Source organism: Onychomys torridus, chromosome 8 (assembly GCF_903995425.1).
Source record: "Onychomys torridus chromosome 8, mOncTor1.1, whole genome shotgun sequence".
Taxonomy (NCBI): Eukaryota; Metazoa; Chordata; class Mammalia; order Rodentia; family Cricetidae; genus Onychomys; species Onychomys torridus.
In genome coordinates this window covers 109,154,828-109,173,087 of record NC_050450.1, presented here as the reverse complement: position 1 = coordinate 109,173,087, position 18,260 = coordinate 109,154,828, and the positions used below count along the sequence as shown (strand labels likewise).

Genomic DNA, 18,260 nt, shown 5'->3' with positions numbered 1-18,260 from the left:
TAAATGATAGTTCTAATGCAATGTTAGACATCGTGTGCTGCATTCTACTGTGTCCTACATAGCATTGTTGGGCCTGTCTCAGAGCTCATCTCCCTGGTAGCCTGAAGACCCGGAGTCCCCATGCTGCATTGTTCTCCCCAGGAGCAGATAAATGTCCCTTCCTGCCTAACCTCTGGAGAGATTGAGCTCAGGTCCTAGTGGGGAGGTAGAAACTAAGCCTAGGTCTGAGTAGGAGGTGGAAATTGTGTCCAGATCCTGGTAGACAGGTGATAGCTTTGGGGACCCAGGTCCTATGTGGGAAAATACAGGAATGGATAGTCCACCTTCCTGAGATGTGGTCTCTGCCCCTGGCCAAGACCCAGCTGACATGCAAACACACATACACACACTGGCCGTTGCACCAGCGTGTCTTCTGTACCATGTTCCACCTGTCTACTACAGCGTCACCCTCACCAGCTAAGTGGTCCTGTTGTTACTTCTCTGGCTATTAACAGCTCCATCAGAGCAGCAAGGCTGTCCACACAAGATGATTCAGAAAATCCTTTTGGACTATGGATCCAGCAACTCCTTGCAGTTGTGTTTGCTGTGACCTGCACAGCCTGGATTGACTAACAAGTGATGAGGCATGAAGAAATGACAGGCACACATACAGAAAAGCTGGGATTGAGTGGCCCATGTGCTCTGATGGAAACACACCAGCAGCCCAGAAACTCAGTGTGTTTATTATATGCTACTGAGCAAGGTGGTGTGTTATTTTATACAACTAAACAAAGAGACAGGCTTATATACAACTAATCTCAGTAAGGGAGGGTGCTGTCGGGGAGCAGTCATCAGGAAAGAGGAAGCTGTGGTTGATAGTCTCTGCATACACCAGTTTAAGCTGAAAGTCAGTTGTTGGTAACATCTGTATTTGCACCAGAGAAAGGTTTTGCCATTCCAGTAGGCCTAAGGCATTAGGGTCCTAGATATGGCCATGCTCATGCCAGTAATACATATTCAGGCTGGCATATTGGCACACACCTTTAATCCCAGAACTCAAGAAGCAGAAGTAGGCAGATCTCTGTAAGTTTGAGACCAGCCTGACTTGCAAAATGAGTTCCAGAACATTCAGAGCTACAAAGAGAGACTCGGTTTCAACAAACAAAACAGAAATAATACATATTCATTCAGGACTTCATCCACTTCCCATAAGTGTTGAACATGAAAACAGCTTTTAAAAATGTGTTTAATGTGTGTATGTCTGAGTGTGGGTTTGTGCACATGAGTGCAGTGCCTGTAGAGGCCAAAAGAGGGCATCAGATTTTCTGAACTAGAGTAAAAGGCAGTTGTCAGCTGCCTGACCTTGGTGCTGGGCACTGAACTTGGGTTCTCTGTTCTCTGCAAGAACAATATATGCTCATGACTGATGTGCCATCTCTCTAGCCTTTGAAAATGGCTTTTAAATCGAAAGATAGAATGGGATATTAAAGGGTACTGTCTCTCCTTTGGTTGGCATTGATCATGGGACAGGCCATGTCTACATCTTATAGGCAGCTGGGACTCAGGGACTCATTCAGTGTAGTGTGAGCCTCTATTGATGGGTTTAGGAGTTAAGAACAGAGTGGCTACACCAGGCCAGGCCCCAGACTGCGTGAAGGGTGGTCCAGGAAACAGTACTGCTTTCCGGATGGTACAGGAGTACCCACCATGGTGGCTGAACAGGATGGGTATGGCATTGCCATGATTTCCCTGCTGATCGGAACTGTAGAGACTGACATGAGAGCTGGCTGCTACATGGGAACTGATATGAGTTGTGGGGACATGTCCTAGTCACTGTTCTGTTGCTATGAAGAGACCCCCATGACCATAGCAACTTTTAGAAAGGAAAGCATATAATTGGGACTTGCTTACAGTTTCAGAGGTGTCGTCCACTGTCATCATGGCAGGGAATGTGGCAGCATATAGGCAGACATATTGCTGGAGAAGAAGCTGAGAGTTCTATATCCGGATCTCCAGGCAGCAGGAAGAGAGAGCCACTAGGCCTGGCTTGGGCTCTTGAAACATCAAGGCCTACCCTCAGTGACACACTTCCTCCAGCAAGGCCACATCTACTCCCCAAAGGCCACATCTCCTAATCCTTTCAAACAGTGCCACTTCCTGGTGACCAGGCATTCAAATCTATGAGCCTATGGGGGCCATTCTCACTCAGACCTCCACAAGACATCACCATTTACCACTTAGGGCTCCTGAGGGGGAACAGGGATCTCTCCTGAGATAAGAGGGACCTGTTTTGGAGCCCTGGGGACCTGTCTAGAGCTGTTTGGTGGTCAGGACCCAGCCTGCTCTCTAGATGAAGGTAAAAGCTAATGGAATATGTCAACTTCTGGCTTCACCTACTAAGGTAAGGTAAGGTATTAAGCACACTACCAGTAAGTCACTCCTGTGAGAAGTATACCCAGTACCTCCTTCTAAAAGCCATGTTAAAACTTAAAATATAGAAAGAACAAATATTTAATTTCATAAAAATTCCCTAGAATCATGACAGTGGGCTGTATCTGTGCAATGTTCCTCTTCCTGGGCTCGTGGCAGCCTCTCTGGCCATCTCTGGGTGCATTGTTCCTCTCCTTGTATCTGTTTCCGCCACTGCCCAGCCTGGTGTTCAGGATTCAGCAAAGCCATTGACACTCACCCGGAAGTTCATTATGAAATTTATTATGAATTATAATTCTCCAAGGGAAGAAGCTGAAAGGTAGGGTCCTGGTAAGCCAAGCAAGTTTCCTGCCATTCACCACAAATCCCAGCTCTGGCCATCCATGGGACACACATAGGGTCCTTCTGACCAGGTGCTCATTGAGCCTTAGTGACCAGGGTTTTTATTGGATGTTGGTAAAGAGAGCATGGCTGACACCCCCCAACACATGCAACTCTCTGGCCCTCAGAGGTTGGGCTTATTCCATATGGCCCTGGGCCCTGCTGTAAATCATGAGTCTGACTGGACTATGTGGTGGGGCTCACAACCCAGGTCAGCAAAGACTGTGATCAATCCTTTCTCTGAAATAGATAAGGTGTGGTCAGTCAACTGTTTATTTGCTCCCACCCTGTGCTGTAACCCCCAGTCACCCTTTAGGGGTCCCAAGCACTTTATGGACTGAAAGCCTACAAAACTTTGGAGTTAGCTGTCACTCAGGGACTATGATTACATGAGGAGACATGCAGGATTCTAGAAACTTGGTCATGTTGTGATTTGGTTTTTCAGTTGTCAAGTTCAGTCCTACTTTAAGGAAGTAGGTGGCCATCAGACAGTGCTTCCTAGGGATAGGGGATGTCATACAATCCCCTGTTCTGAGAACTGGGTGTCCTTGTTCATCATTGTGCTTGGCTGTCCTTGTCTGTCTTTGTCTCTGCCCTGGGGCTGATGTTTTGATTCCATTATAAGGGTCCTACCATTTTGTGACTCCAAGGCCTCTCTGACATATCTGTCATTTCAAAAACATGGACTTTTGAGCTGTCAGAGTTAAGTAGAGTTCATTAAAAGTAAATGGAGTCTGAAGCCTGCACTAGCCTATGTCAGCATTACCACCGTCGTTTAGGGTGTGAGAGTCTGCAAGCAGTGAGGAAAGTGATAACATGACTATTCTTCCCTTACAAAGCGTACTGTAGTCTGCAGCCGTGGAGGTATCCGATTGCTGTGCGAGGTTGAGCTTCTTTATATCAGTGGACTATTCCCAAGTCCCCTGGTCACAGGAGAGGCTTCAACTAGAGTGCAGGAGTCACAGGAGTGTAGAAAGGTGATGCTGTAGCCATGCACCCTGCAGCTATGTGCTTGCCATGAGCTGTCTCCCTGGCTTATACTCTCTTTTTCTGTGTCTCTGTCTCTCTCCTCTCCTTCCCACCCTTCTCTGTTTTGTTTGTTTGTTTGTTTTTGTTTGTTTGTTTTGTTTTGAGACAGTCTCATGAGGCTGATCTTGAATTCTTGATCCTCTGCCATCATTTGCCAAGTGCTGGGATTATAGTTGTATGCTGCCACACCTGGCTTTATTTCCTCAACTCTGGAAGGAAATCAAAGCTCAAGCTCTTAAGAAGTCCAACTTATTGGGGTTGGAGATTTAGCTCAGTGGTAGAGCACTTGCCTAGCAAGTTCAAGGCCCTGGGTTTAGTCCTCAGCTCTGAGAAAGAAAAAAAAAAAGAAGTCCAACTTATTGATCTTTTCCTTCTAGTATTCATTCTTTTTTTTTTTTTTTTTTTTTTTGAGACAGGATTTCTCTGTATAGCTTTGGAGCCTGTCCTGGAACTTGCTCTGTATATAGTATTCATTCTTTAAGATAACGCCTAAGAAATATGTGCCACCCTAACATTATAGGGATTTTTCTTGTGTTTATTTGTAGAGACTTTATGACTTTTATATTAATGCTTCTGATCCTTGTTGAAATAATATTGATGTGTGGTGTGAGGTAGGGGCCATTGTTCACTTGTTAAAATTATATATGGGTTTCCAGATGTTTCTATATCATTTGTTGAAGAGACTATCTCATCCATCAAGTGATCCTTGAACCTTTTGTCATAGATCCATAGACCGTGTCCATATGCTTCTGGCTCTGTGTTCTGTCCACTGACCGACATGCCATAGTGTCTCTACCACTATAGCTTTATAATCTGGAACATAGGTGGCATTAGTCCTTATTCTTCATTTTAAAAGTTGTTTTTGCTGCCAAAATTTTTTTGTCTTCATTTCTAAACAAATTTTAGAGTCTACTTGCTAATTTCTGCAAAAACTTTGTTTTGAGTTGCATTGAATCTGTGGAGTAATTAAAGCAAAATACCAAGGTTTTTGGCTGGCCCACTTCCACCTACAAGTGCTCCCACAGCTTTTGGGTTTTCATTTTCCTGTCTTTTACCCAAATACGTGATAAATCAACACCATAGTATGTTACTAAGTTATCCTCCCCCTCTTTAAATGATTGATCCCTTCTCTTGGGAATTAGCAGGAGAGTGTCCCCCTCCTGCCCCCCCCCCCCACCTGCTCATCCCTTCTAATATTTCCCACCCCTTTCTGGATCCAGATTTCTAGCTGGGAGTATCTCCCTTCAGCCTGTGGCAAGGAGTTTCTTGCAGTGATTTTTCTGAATGTGTCCTCATTTTACCTTTTATCCCCCTCAGTGGTGCTGGGGATGAGCCCAGGTCCTCATGAATGCAGTGCAGGCATTGTACTGTAAGCTGCACCCCTGGATCTCACTGTTTATTGTTTTGTTTTGATTTGAGACAGGGTTTTACTCTGTAGCCCAGGCTGACTGGGCACTTCAGATCCTCTGTCTCAGCCTGTCAACTCCTGAGAATATACATGAATATCACACTGCCTGGTGCCCCTCATTGCTTTTTTTTTTAAATAATTTTATTTTCATTGAATGTTAAATTCTGAGTTGATAGGGGTCCTATGTGCTTGCCCTTCCTGATTCCCTCCCCCCAACTCTTTCTGTCTGTCTGTCTTTCTTTCTTTCTTTCTTTCTTTCTTTCTTTCTTTCTTTCTTTCTCTCTCTCTCTCTCTCTCTCTCTCTCTCTCTCTCTCTCTCTTTCTTTTTTCTTTTTGGTTTTTCAAGACAGGGTTTCTCTGTAGCTTTGGAGCCTGTCCTGGACCAGCTCTGTAGACCAGGCTGGCCTCGAACTCACAGAGATCCGTCTGCCTCTGCCTCCCGAGTACTGGGATTACAGGCGTGAGCCACCACTGCCTGGCTTCTTTCTTTTCTTTTCTTTTCTTTTCTTTTCTTTTCTTTTCTTTTCTTTTCTTTTCTTTTTCTTTTTCTTTTCTTTTCTTTTTCTTTTTCTTTTTTTTTGAGACTGGTCAAACTTTTCTTGAACTTAATGATCCTTTTGCCTCAATCGCTAAGGTACTGGGATTCTACATGAGCCACCATTTGTTTTTATTTTATGTGTGTGTTAGCCTTCATGTTGTATGTGCCCTGTGTTCTTGAAGTGTTCACAGATGCCAGAAGAGGACACCAGATCCCCTGGAGGTACAGATGGTTGTGAACTGCCATGTGGGTGCTGGAAATTGCACCTAGGTCTTCTGCAAAAGCAGCAAGTGCTATTAACTGCTGCACTGTCTCTCAGATATAGACTCTCATATATCTCAGAATACCTCAGGCTAGCCTTGAATTCACTCTGTGGCCAAGGGTGACTTTGAACTGATTCTCCTGACTCTGCTTCTCTCTCAAGTGCTAGGATTGAAGATGTACACCATCATGCTCAGTTAATGCAGTACACAGGATCAAACCTAGGACTTCATGCATGCCAGGCAAGCACTCTCCTAGCTGAGCTATATCCCCAGTGAAATGTTTGTTTTGTTTTGTTTTGTTTTGTTTTGTTTTGTTTTTAAGCAGTGTGAAGGGATTTAACCAGCAAATAAAGGGGCTAGTGACCTCACGTTCATCTTTGGGGTATTTACATAAGCTTTGGTTTAAACAGGGTAAGAGGTGTTCATAATGAAGCAGTCTTGGACTAGGTTAGGTATGGTTAATCATTGTCTCCATTTTGGTTCCCCTGAGTGGTAGGAAGTTGTTTTAGCCATCATCTCTGCTCCACAGTGCACTCTCACCTACATAGACAATTACCTTCATCTGGAAGGATGGTCTGTCCTACAAGACTCTAGCAATAAAAGGTGACTGCAGGTTTAGGATAATGACATTTTTGTGCTGTTAGCCTAAAAGGGGGTGAGATGGTCAGGAGGTAGTCCTCAGTCATTAGCATGCCTACAGAATCAAGCAGGAGTCTAACACAACATAAAGGAGACGGACACAAAATGGAGGCAGAGATGTCAGGCTTTCATCCTACTTTTAGTTGCCCATGGGTCCAAGTGTGGAGTATGAGCTTTTTAGCAAAACACGCCCCAAAGTATCTGTTATACTACTGTATCTTGGTAAAGGATATCACATAGCCAAGAAGCATGAAAGAGACAGAGGGTGGGAACAAGTTAAAATATCTTATTCATTTTTCTTTCTTTTTTTAAAGATAAGGTCTCACTATGTAGCCATAGCTGGCCTAGAATTCTGTATGTGGACCAGATTGGCCTCAAACTCAAAGAGGTCTGCCTGCCCTTGTCCCTAAGTGCTGGGATTAAAGTCATGGGGCAACCCAGAAAATACCATTTTTCAAAAATTTCAGTTCCTACTGCTCCTGAGGAGAAGCCAGCCACTGTCTCTTGTATATGTTCCCCCTCCCCTGCTGCTTTCAAGGTTTTCAGTAATTTTGTTTCATCAGCTTGATAGTGGTGTGCAGAGGTACTGATTTATTTATTTGCATTTTTCATCCCCTTGGGGGAACATTTGGTCACTGATTCTTTTAGCCTTTTTTATTATTATTTTTTAAATCCCAATGTGAATCTCTTCTAAACCTGCTAGTTGGTGTATGGTTTCCTGTCTTTCCAAGCTCAAGAGACACTGTTGTCTTCCATTGTTTTTCCTGTGTACTCTGGCTGTGTGAAGGACATACAGGACTGTCTGGGTCTGTGGGAACTCCTCTCTGAACTGAACGTTGCTGCACAGAAGTGTGTCTGTCATTGTGGAGGAGCAGAAAGGGTAAACAGCAAGGGGACCAAGTATCTCAGGTACTCCCTCCATGGGGCTCTCTGTGCATTGAGGTTAGGCTGCCTGTTTCCACATCTCAGGTTTAGTTGACAAAGGAAGAAGCAAGGACAAAATGTCTTTAAAAACACATGAGCTCAGAAAGTGGTAACTCCACACACCCTGGGAAGCCTGGCCCTTCATACACAGTACTTGATGGGTACAGGAGGAAGGAAGGGCCACCAAGGCTCTTCACACTTGGTTTCCTTGCTCTACATTCTCTGGGTTGTGTTAGCCTCCCATTAGGATGTGGTGCAGGTCACATGTACTTTTCTCCCTTTTTGAGGGTTTAGAGTCAAGTCCCAATAGGAAGAAATGCAGTGGCCTGAAGGGAAACAACATTGTCATGGAGCACGTGAAGGCCAGTTGCGTGTCAGATGCGGCACTTTCTGAATCTCAGTGTTGTTCAGAAGTTTGCAAAGCTGAGCTCAGCATTTAGCAGTAAGCACTTACAGTAAAAGTATGTACAGGCCATTTAGATACTCAAACAGATAAACACTCTCAGAATAGAAGTTTGGAAGGACTCCCAAGACCAGGGCATGTCACCCTGAGTAGCCCTGATGCTGCGTGGAAGGGGCTGTTTCTGTTTTCACAGGTCATCTATTTTGACATGCTTCTCTGGGTTGCTAGGATAATGATTATCCTCCATGACTGATTTTTTAAAAATTCTTATTTCTGTTTTACATGTATGGATGTTTTGTCTGCATGTGTCTGTAAACCATGTGCAGTGCCTATGGAAGTCACTAGAGGCATCAGATTCCCTAGTGCTGGAGTTAGAGCCCACTGTGAGCTGCCCTGTGGATTCTGGTAATCATACCCAGAGGACTCTGGAAGAGCAACCAGTGCTCTGAACTGCTGAACCATCTCTCCAGCCCCTGTGATTAGTTTTTATTTCCCACCTGTCAGACCTGGAAAGCTACTAGCAAGCATCTGTCTCCCTACAATAGAAAGTCCCCATAGCCAGGAAGACCGGGGGTCTCCTGTGCCCCCCTTGATGCACCCAGCACTGCTGGTTCAGTTCTCTCAGTCCTCTGGCTTTTGTCACAGCAGTTGGGGGTCAGGGTTTCTCCTCCTTGTCCACTGCTATTCTGTTCATTGCTGTGTTCATCCTGCAAGTGTGGCCTAGAGGTAACCTCTCTTTTTCTCTCCCTCCAGGTCGAGTCTCATTCTTTACCTCAGGCTCTGAGAACCTGCACCGGGTGGAGAAGGTCCTCTGGGGCACCCGCTATGCCATCACCATTGCTTTTACTTGCAACCCTGACCATGGCATCAAGGATCCAGTACTCACGTAATGAGCAAGGTTGGGTCCTGAGGACCATGTCTAGAAGCCTGTTGGTGGCACCCTAGTGTTGGGACACAGCCCTGTCAGTGAAGGCACTCCTAGGCCAGGTTGAATGTGTGCTCACCCTCCCATTTCAGCCCATTGCTGTTGCACAGAGTGCCTTATGAATTAGCCTGAATTTTGATTTGCTGATGTTTTAATCTTTTCATCTGTGAGTAAATCAAGGAAGGAGCCTCTCACCTGATAGCTCTGAGTGTGTGGGATGCCTGCCATGGCTGGCAGGCCTCATTCTTCAGGAGGGATTCCCATGTAGGGAAGAAACACCCATCTGTTAGTGGAGCTAGACATCTTGCCCTAGTTCACATAGCCCACTGAAGGTATTCAGTTCTAGTGTTGTGCCCAGATCATGACCCCCAGAAAGACCACCAAAGATGAGCATGCCGGAATGCAAAAGCAAGGTTTATTTCTGTTGTAAGTCATGACAGGGGACTCATCTCAAGCACTCACTGGCCACAGTGCAGTGAGGCAGGGAGGAGTAACTCTTTCTTGGGGAAGTTAGTTTTTATAGGCAAAAACCATAAAATTTCTTAGAGGGGAGGGGGTTAGTACAGGTCCACCCTTGATTGATCCAGTTTTTCCTGGGCCTGGACTTTGTCTTATTTCAGCTTATCTGTTTGCCCTGTCAGGAGTTTTATAGCCCATCTCTGGGGTGCAGTCATGTTATCTCCAGAGAGGGGCATCTCCCGTGGTTAATCAGTCACTACCAGACATCCTGACTTTGTTCTTTTGGAAACTCCTGACTTTATCTTCTCCAGGAAGGGGGAACTGACTCAGTTCTGTTTGTTTTTAAGATATCTCTTCCCTCAGCTCTTTTGGGTTTTGGGGGGAACTGTGTCTGGGCCTTTGGTGGGGGGGTCTTTCACTAGAATAGACCAGACGAAAAGGAGGGGACATAGGAACAGAAATGGTGCCACTTTGGAGAAGGCTCCAGTAGTTGGTATCTCTGGGAACCTGAGAAATTTCATGGGTGAAGGATAATTCTGTGCATTTAAGGAGGAGATGGACATTGTGTGACCGAGTGACTAAGGCTGTACCTGAGAACCATCCTGAAGTCAGTCTTCTGGGCTGGGCCCTGTCTGTCGTCAGCATTATCCCCAGTAGTACAAGTCCAAGGATGTCCCTGTACCATCATCCCTGTACCCAGCATGAGGCACAGTGTGTTTGTCTCCTTATTCTGGTGCCATTTCTTCCCATCAGCAACAGAAAAACTAATAATAAAAGTGCCAAGGAGGAGGCCTGGGCCCAGGGGCACCTCCAGCGTGTCAACCCAGTTTCTGCCAGGTCAAGCATGGGCCACAGTTGCTCCCTGAAACCACATCCCCAGGAGAAGGGCTGACCCCTTCCCCATGCACTCATGTAAATAGAGTCCCAAGAATGTCCCCAAGAAACAGACTCATCAGGCCATCTTGATATAACATCCTGGGAAGAGCAGCGGGGCATCCCTCTTCTGTCCAGGAAGCATGGCACATGGCCATGCACCCCTGAGGCAGGTGTCCTGATGTTGAAATTACCCCCACAGCCCATATGCCTCCAGTGGTGGTTCAAGACAGCTTAGGCATCTCAGGTCTTTGAGCTGACCTGTAGCATGATTTTAAAAAAGTGTGTGTGTGTGTGTGTGTGTGTGTTGGGGGGGTGCTCCTAGACCTGGGAATGAGTAGACGTGATGCTAGTGAAGGTAAAGGAGATCTCAGATAGAGGAGCCTAGATCTGCATTGTACCACCTGTCTCAGCAAGATGCCTCATCTCCACATGCAGAGGATCATGCCTTTGTTCTAGCAGGTTGTACCATGGACAAGAAAGTGCTCTGAGTGCTGAGGCCTCTGCTGCCCCCTATTGGTCCTCCTGAGTAGATCATGGGAACAACCAATCTCTGGCTGATGGATGAGGCTGATTTTGCAGGGCTCCTGCTTCCTGGACCTGTCCAGTGAGGGCAGTGGTACCAGGCCTCCCTACAGATGTCATCTTGTGGCTCTGACCCTTGACTTTCTGGTTGTAGTTAAGACAGGCATGTCATAGGCTGCATGGCAAGGCTGCATGGCACTTCCTCCAAAATCATAGCCCTGATAATCCTCTGAGGCCTTTAAATACTAGGCAGTACTTACCCCAAGCCAGCTAGACATGGCATGAAAAGCAGTACTTGAGTGGGAATAGGTCATGGGTCTTAATGAAGCTCCAGAAGCTTCTGGAAAGGTCACATGGCCAAGAACACTCCTCCACAGCTGGGACCAAAGCTGGGATCAGGTGTCAGCAATGGGCAGGGCTTTGGGACTGGAACAAGGGTGGTCCTGCAGGTCCTAGTAGTTAAGGATAGCCATGGGCCTTTGAGCAAGCATCACCTGGCAGCCAGTATAAGGTGACTCTCAAGACATGGGTCCAGCCTGTGTTATACTACAACCTGACAGGTTTCTTCAGAGCAGTGCAAAGCCAGTGCAGTTTCCTCCCTCAGACTCACAGCCAAGTCTATGTGAACCCCTTCTAGACAATGCCAAGGAGGCCCCATAATCCTTTTCCTTTAGCTCTATGGTTGTCATTGAAACATTGCCAAAGATATGTCACATGGAAGCCAGGGAGTGGAGATCATAAAGGACCTTCATTCACTACTTCTGGGCCAGCACCTTCTTATAGTGTCATGCCTGGACAGACCTAGTGAGTAAGAGTTGAGAAGTCCTGTGGATGTGACAAGAGCTGACCATCCTGTATGATACCTACATAGTACTATCAGCTTCAGCTGAGACTGTCCCCACAGCCACAAGACTCCCCACTTGTTGCCTGTCCTGGGGGTCTAGCTCATGTGGACAGAATGAAAGACACTTTTGCTTGTCACTGAAATGGAGATCAAAGACTGCATGGGTCCCACCATGCAAATCTCCAGGGAAAACACTGGGTTTCTGGAAAGGAAGCCAGGTCTAGGAGGCAGGGACTTTGGGTTCATGGCTACCCTGCAGGCTCAGGTATGGGCAGGTCTAAATATTCTGTGAGCCCCATCCATGGTTTCCCATACCCAATGCTTGCAGTGGAACCCTGGAGAGATCTAAGAATCGTCCCCTTACCTATCCAGCCTCCACACAGCCTTAATCTAGGTACCATCAACCTCTATGGAACTCCTTCCAAGCCTCCATGCAATGTCCCACCTCTTAAATGCTCTTAACTCTGAGGCAGGAGGTAAGCAAAGCAACAGCCAGAGTTTATTTATGTTTCATGTGCTCAATTGACACATTACTTTCAAGATAACCTGGGGAAACATCACCTAAAGTTCAAAGCAGCAAGATAAACACATTAGAAATAGTGGGTTGAAATCAAACAGAAAGGAAACCTGGATACAATTCCCCAGAGGCTCTCTGATAAATTGCAATCCAGTCCCATCTCAGCAGTCTCTCCTGGGACACCTGACACTGTAAATATCAGGGTTTCATCCATTTCTTGAGTATCTGTTTTCATTCCTGTGAGTTGTCTTGTGCCAGGCCTTCAGCTTTCTCCATGGATCTCTGTCTTTCTGTCTGTGTCTGTGTCTCTGTCTCTCATAGTGTCTCATTGTGTAGCTCTGACTGGTTTGGAACTTGGTATGTAAACGAGGCTGTCCTCTAACTTACAAAAGTCTGCCTGTCTCTGCCTCCCAAGTGCTGGAAATAAAGGCGTGCACCACCATGCCTGGCTTTCCATGGGTCTTAACCTGAGCGTCTTTTCTGTGCTTTTATTTCCTTCCTGCTAGCACCAACTGGAGGACAGCAGTTCTTGGCCATTAGAAGTTAAGGCACATCCCTTTGTTCTTGCTGGGGCTCTTAGCTGCCCTTTTGTACCATGATTGCCCTTGGTATCTGCACCCGTATGTGCACATCACAGCACACACATGCAGGGAAGGGTCCGCGGCCTGTGGATTACTTCTGAAGAGGAAATTGCTCCAACTCAGCCCCATCTGGCTTTCTATCTATTAGTCCTTCTTGAGGCCTAGATTAGGCAGAACAAGGGGTGCTCAGGGCTGTATCCCTATTCTTGAGAAGGCAGGCAGGGGCTCACAGAATTCTTTCTAGCTGTGCCATGTTGGAAAATCACACAATGCCTCTCCTGTGACCTTTTATAAGAACAGAGCACACCTTTAATCCCAGCACTCAGGAGCCAGAGGCAGGTGGGTCTCTGTGAGTTCTAGGCCAGCCTGGTCTATAGAACAAGTTCCAGGACAGGCTCCTAAAGCTACACAGAGAAACCCTGTCTCAAAAAACAAACAGAAAGAACAGGTAGCACTAGTTGATGGGCTCTTTAAAAGGCCTGAGAAGGATAAGGGGATGGATACCCTAGGGTCTCCACACACCTTAGCTTCTTGAACTTCATGCATCTTGCCTCACTCTCTTGTCTTTCCCCAGTGTGCCCAGGCCCTCGGCTCAGGCCTGCCTAGCTTTCACTCCCTGTGGTAAAGCACCCTTTTAACCTCAGGGAAGGCTAAAAGTACTCAAAGTGTGTGTGTGTGTGTGTGTGTGTGTGTGTGTGTGTGTGTGTGTGTGTGTTTATGGGGGGGGGCGCTCTTGGCAACACATAGGTCCAGACCAATGAGCCATCCCCATCTTTGTCTTTTTAATTTTTGGTTTTTTTGTTTGTTTGTTTGTTTGTTTTTCGAGACAGGGTTTCTCTGTGTAGCTTTGTGCCTTTCCTGGATCTCACTCTGTAGCCCAGGCTGGCTTCAAACTCACAAAGATCCACCTGGCTCTGCCTCCCGAGTGCTGGGATTAAAGGCGTGCGCCACCACAGCCCAGCCCATCTTTGTCTTTTAATGAGGTTTGGGAGGGATAACCACCAGTGTGTTATCCCTTTTCCCCATGCATCAGTGCCCCTCTCAGAGACCTTCAGCTCAGACAGTCCTAATATGTGTCTACACTTCAGGCTTTATGTGCATGTTGATTCACCCACCAGGCCACAAGCCCAATCCTGTTCAGGGTCTCAGTCCTACAAGGATTCTTGGCATAGACTAGCCAACACTGACTGCCAGTGTACAGGGCACCACCCTGGGAACCTGTGGTACCTCTGATTCCACATTGATGCATACTTATCCAGTGAGACACAGGATCTGGACTTTCGATCATGCTATGAGTTGCCAGAAGCTGTGAAAGGCTCACTGTGTCCCTGCTGGCCAGCTAAACTAGCTGTGTTCCAGGCTCATGGCCACTGGGCAGATGGAAGCCCCAGCAGCACAGCCTCTGGGCAGTGTCTTTGCTAAATCCTCTTCCTTGCTCTCAGTCTGCAAAGCCTGGGTACCCCTTCAACCCCTAGTTCCTTATCTAAGAGGACTTGATAGAAAAATGACCAAGCGTCAGGACAGCTGAGGCCACTGTCATACCTGAAAGACAGATGGCCAGCCAATCTGTGCAGTCTGAGAACACCACAGGTGAAAAGAGCTGGATAGGGAGGAAGGGACGTCTCCAGAAGGTGACCCTTGGGCTGAACGGAGATCATGTGTTGGTAGGGAAGGGTGGGCAGAGAGGTGTGATGTGCTAGATAGAGGCCTGGCTGCTTTCCTGCACTTCCTTACCATTGACCCCACCCTGCCTCAGCATCTGTGGTTCCAGGAAGACAAAGCTGCAGTTTACCACTGCTCAGTCATAGGCCACTGCTAGCCTGTGCATCTGCCTCTGACAGTTTAGGGGACAGGGATCGTGATCCTTTGGAGTCAGATCAGTCCTGAGGGATTTGGCCTTCCTGACTCCACATGGACAGGGTTCTCACTGGTCTAGAAATGGCCTCAGTCTGGAGGTGCCTAATATTGGCTCCAGCAACTGGCTTCTGTCTATCCATCATCTGTCTGGAATTTGAATGGAAAAACTTGCATATGGTGAGGAGAGGTGCCAGGACAGGCTTGACTAGTTCCCCAGAAACTTCCTAAGGTTATTTGAGAGCCTAGCTCCTAGCTACCCCTCCCCTAATGGCCCTTCTCGAGGCCTGGCAAGAGCAACAATCCCACCCCCTCCTGCTGGGTACAAGTTCTGGGCAGGAAGAGGTTAGGCCTTCACAAACCAGTGACAGTCATTTGCTCCTGCTGTCCTTGCAGGTAAGGGCTTTCTCATGTTGTAGCACTGGCAGTATCACCCCCATAGTCCAGGTGTGGGCCCCTGTGGTTCCCTTTAATTGAGGTAATTAATATCCACTCTGCTTGTAGGTGACACTTGCCAAAGGACTTCATTCCTGGAAAGATTATGAATGCAGGACACCTTGGTGTGTGTGCTTTTCCATTGATGAATGACTTACATGGGTGTAGGAGTCCTCTGGGCCATGATATCATCCTGTACACCTCCACTGGTGTACCCCATGCAGTCAGCTGGGCACCTCCTACCTTTTCCAATTTGGAGCTGTAAAAACATCTAGCCTGAGAGACGTGGCATTAACCGTGAGCTGAGGCAAGGTGCTCTGAAGCCAAATTCAAGCAATAATAGAGCTGCTTGAAGACAGATCAGACTTCTGGCTGGAGAATGGGATTGTGCCTGGTAAACTATTTATCTACCAAGTTTGCTAGCTGAGGAACTTTCTTCCTTCATTCACTCAGTCCATTCATCTACTAGATGCCAGGTCTCTACTGTCTTGCTTATGGGGTGCATAGCTTGTCAGGATACCATCACTGTTGCCTGGTTTTGCTCTGGACCGAGACAGCTGAATAAAGGTTTGGATAAGGACAGATATGTCTTCTCCCTGTGGCCCTCTCATGAGGCGCAGGGGCACTCAGTCTAGCCAGGCCATCTGGCTGCTGGGCTTGCTGAGGTCTTCCCATATTTGGCAAAGTCTTCTGCTCCTGGCACTCTCAACACTTAACTTTGCTTTTGACAAAACAACTCCAGTTTAGCCAGTGTCTTTCAGTGGAGCACCCACCATCATTCTACGAGAAGAACTTTCTTCTCAAACACACTGAAATACCTTGGATCAGTGGTGAAGGCCAAGAACAGGAAAGCTCTAGCCTCTCCATGAGTGGTCATGGCCCAGCCACTAGGACAGTAACTTGGCTTTTACTCTAGACAAATAGTGGCCATGTGGCTGCACCACTGTTGGTTTTTCAAGTATCATGGTGCACCTGACAATCTGTTGATATCTGTACTGTATAAATCCATATGTCTACCTGTAGATTGTGGTTCATCCATCAGCAGATTCCTTAAAGCCACAGAAAGTGAGTTATGCCTACTGTACAGCATGTACTTGTCTGAAAACCAAGAGGGTGCAGACACACAAGGTTACAGATGCGAGATCTTGCCATAAAGTTTTAGAATAGTTGTTCCCAACCTGTCGGTCACAACCCCTTTGGGGTTGTATATCAGATTTTTATATTATGGTTCATAACAGTATCAAAATTACAGTTATGAAGTAGCAATGAAATAATTTTATGGCTGGGGTTCACCACAACATGAGTGTAGCTAGATGGTTTCCTGTGTCCCACCCAATCTGTAGCCGCTCAGACCCAAGTAAACACACAGAAGCTTATCTTAGTTAAAACTGCTTGGCCATTAGCTCAGGCATTCCACTGACTAGCTTTTACATTTAAACTCAGCCCATTTCTGTTAATCTATGTATTGCCATGTGTTCCATGGATTTATCTGTGTGTCATTACATGCTGCTTCCTGGATGGCAGGCTGGCATCTCCTGACTCAGTCTTCCTCTTCCCAGAGGAATTCTCCATGTCTGTTTATCCCACCTGTACTTCCTGCCTGGCTACTGGCCAATCAGCTTTTTATTTATCAACCAGAGCAGCACATTCACAGCATACAGAACTCCCCACAGCACACAAAGAACTTTATTAAAAGGTCACAGCATTAGGACGGTTGAGAACTACTGATTTAGCAAAACCTAACAGAGCAGCAGAAACAATCTTTGAGAGACTGGGGTTGGCCGGGCCTTTGGGACAAGGTAGCTGGAGATGCTTGTAGGACATGTTCAGGTCCTGTCTTGTGGACATTATCAGCATGACCAGGTTAGAATCAGGTGCTTATTGTGGGCAGAAAAGCCTCTTGCTGGAATCTTCTGATTGGGGTAGACAGGTTTCAGCAGCTGCTTGGGACCTCCATTTTCCTCACCCACATCCTCTTACTGTGTGTACACTTCACAGGGTAGAGCCAGTGGCCGTGAGAGTCACGAAGCAAAGGAGCCCAGGACCCAGTGTATAGGGCCAGAAGGGAGCTGGACCAGACCTAAATAATGGAGTAGACACTGGAGAAAGGAAAAGCTTAGCAAAGTGGGGCCTTCAAAGACAGGGGACCTCTGGTGGTTGGGCAACATGAGCCTGGACCCTAGTTCTGACTTCTTCAGTTCCCAGGCTCTTGCACTTACTCCATTTCCTTCTCCCTATGGCATAACCGATGATGGCCCAGTGTGCAAGGTTGTTAATCTAGGGAACCTGGGAGGCAAGGGATCCTTGTTAGTCTGGAAATGCTCTGGTCCAGCTAAGCTTGGAGTAATGGTGGAGGTCTCTGACACTGCTATATTTAAATAACATTCTCAAATTTAAAGCTGCAAGTATCCTTTGGGAGAAATTTTGGAAAGTGTAAGATTAAAAAAAATAAAGTTTTCCTACCATCAGCTAACATTGTTGATATTGAAGGCACTTCTATGAAGCATTTTTTGCATATGTGTGTGTTTATTTACACACCATGCAATCATACACACAGGCATACTTGTACACACACATGCATGTCCAAATACAACCACACACCAGACTCCTGTGCACACAATCACAAATGCATTTCTGTTCGTTTTAAATGAAATGAGATTGTGCTATATAATTTTATGTTCTGGTCTCTCTCCATGACCACCATGCCTCAGGTTCATCCCTTTCTGACTCCACAGAACATTCTTTGAAGATGCCATGCTATGACCTAGTTAACAGCTGTGAGACATTCCATGACAGTGTTGAAAGCAGCTCCTTGCTGCATAAATCCTTATTAACATCTGATATTTGTATTTCAGGATAAAATTCCCTTTCTCTTAGGTAAGAGTCATAAACATTGGTGTGGCTCAATTTATTTATTTATTTATTTGAATTTTAAAATAGACTATGTTTTATTTATTCTTTGACAGTTTCATACATGTAAACAATGTATCTTGATCATATCCATTTTGTGTATATATATATATATATATATATAGTGCTGCTGGGCATGGAACCCAATCCCTCATACCTCTTGGACAAATATTCTATCAACCAGTCCCACAGGGCTCTTGATGAGAAAGGTCAATTTTTGGTTTGGTTTTGTTATTTTTTTTTTTTTTTTAAACCACAGACTCTATTTTGGCTTGTAGCATTTTTCCCCCCATCAAATTCTAAATGGCTTATATAACCAGAGTTTTCCTTCTTCTGGAGAGCT

General features: G+C 46.2%; 1 protein-coding gene across 7 annotated transcripts in view; it reads left to right on the top strand.

Moving 5' to 3' along the window:
* Positions 1–18,260, top strand: part of Ogfod3 (2-oxoglutarate and iron dependent oxygenase domain containing 3) — a 67,199-nt gene that overhangs the window by 25,653 nt on the left and 23,286 nt on the right. For 3 of the 7 annotated variants that reach the window (XM_036196261.1, XM_036196257.1, XM_036196259.1), the window contains one exon: positions 8,748–8,892. In XM_036196261.1, coding sequence (XP_036052154.1) covers positions 8,748–8,892 — 145 coding nt within the window. Of the gene's footprint in view, positions 1–8,747; positions 9,114–15,076; positions 16,189–18,260 lie in introns of those variants that run through there. The other 4 variants (XM_036196262.1, XM_036196256.1, XM_036196263.1 and 1 more) reach the window with 3 other exon arrangements.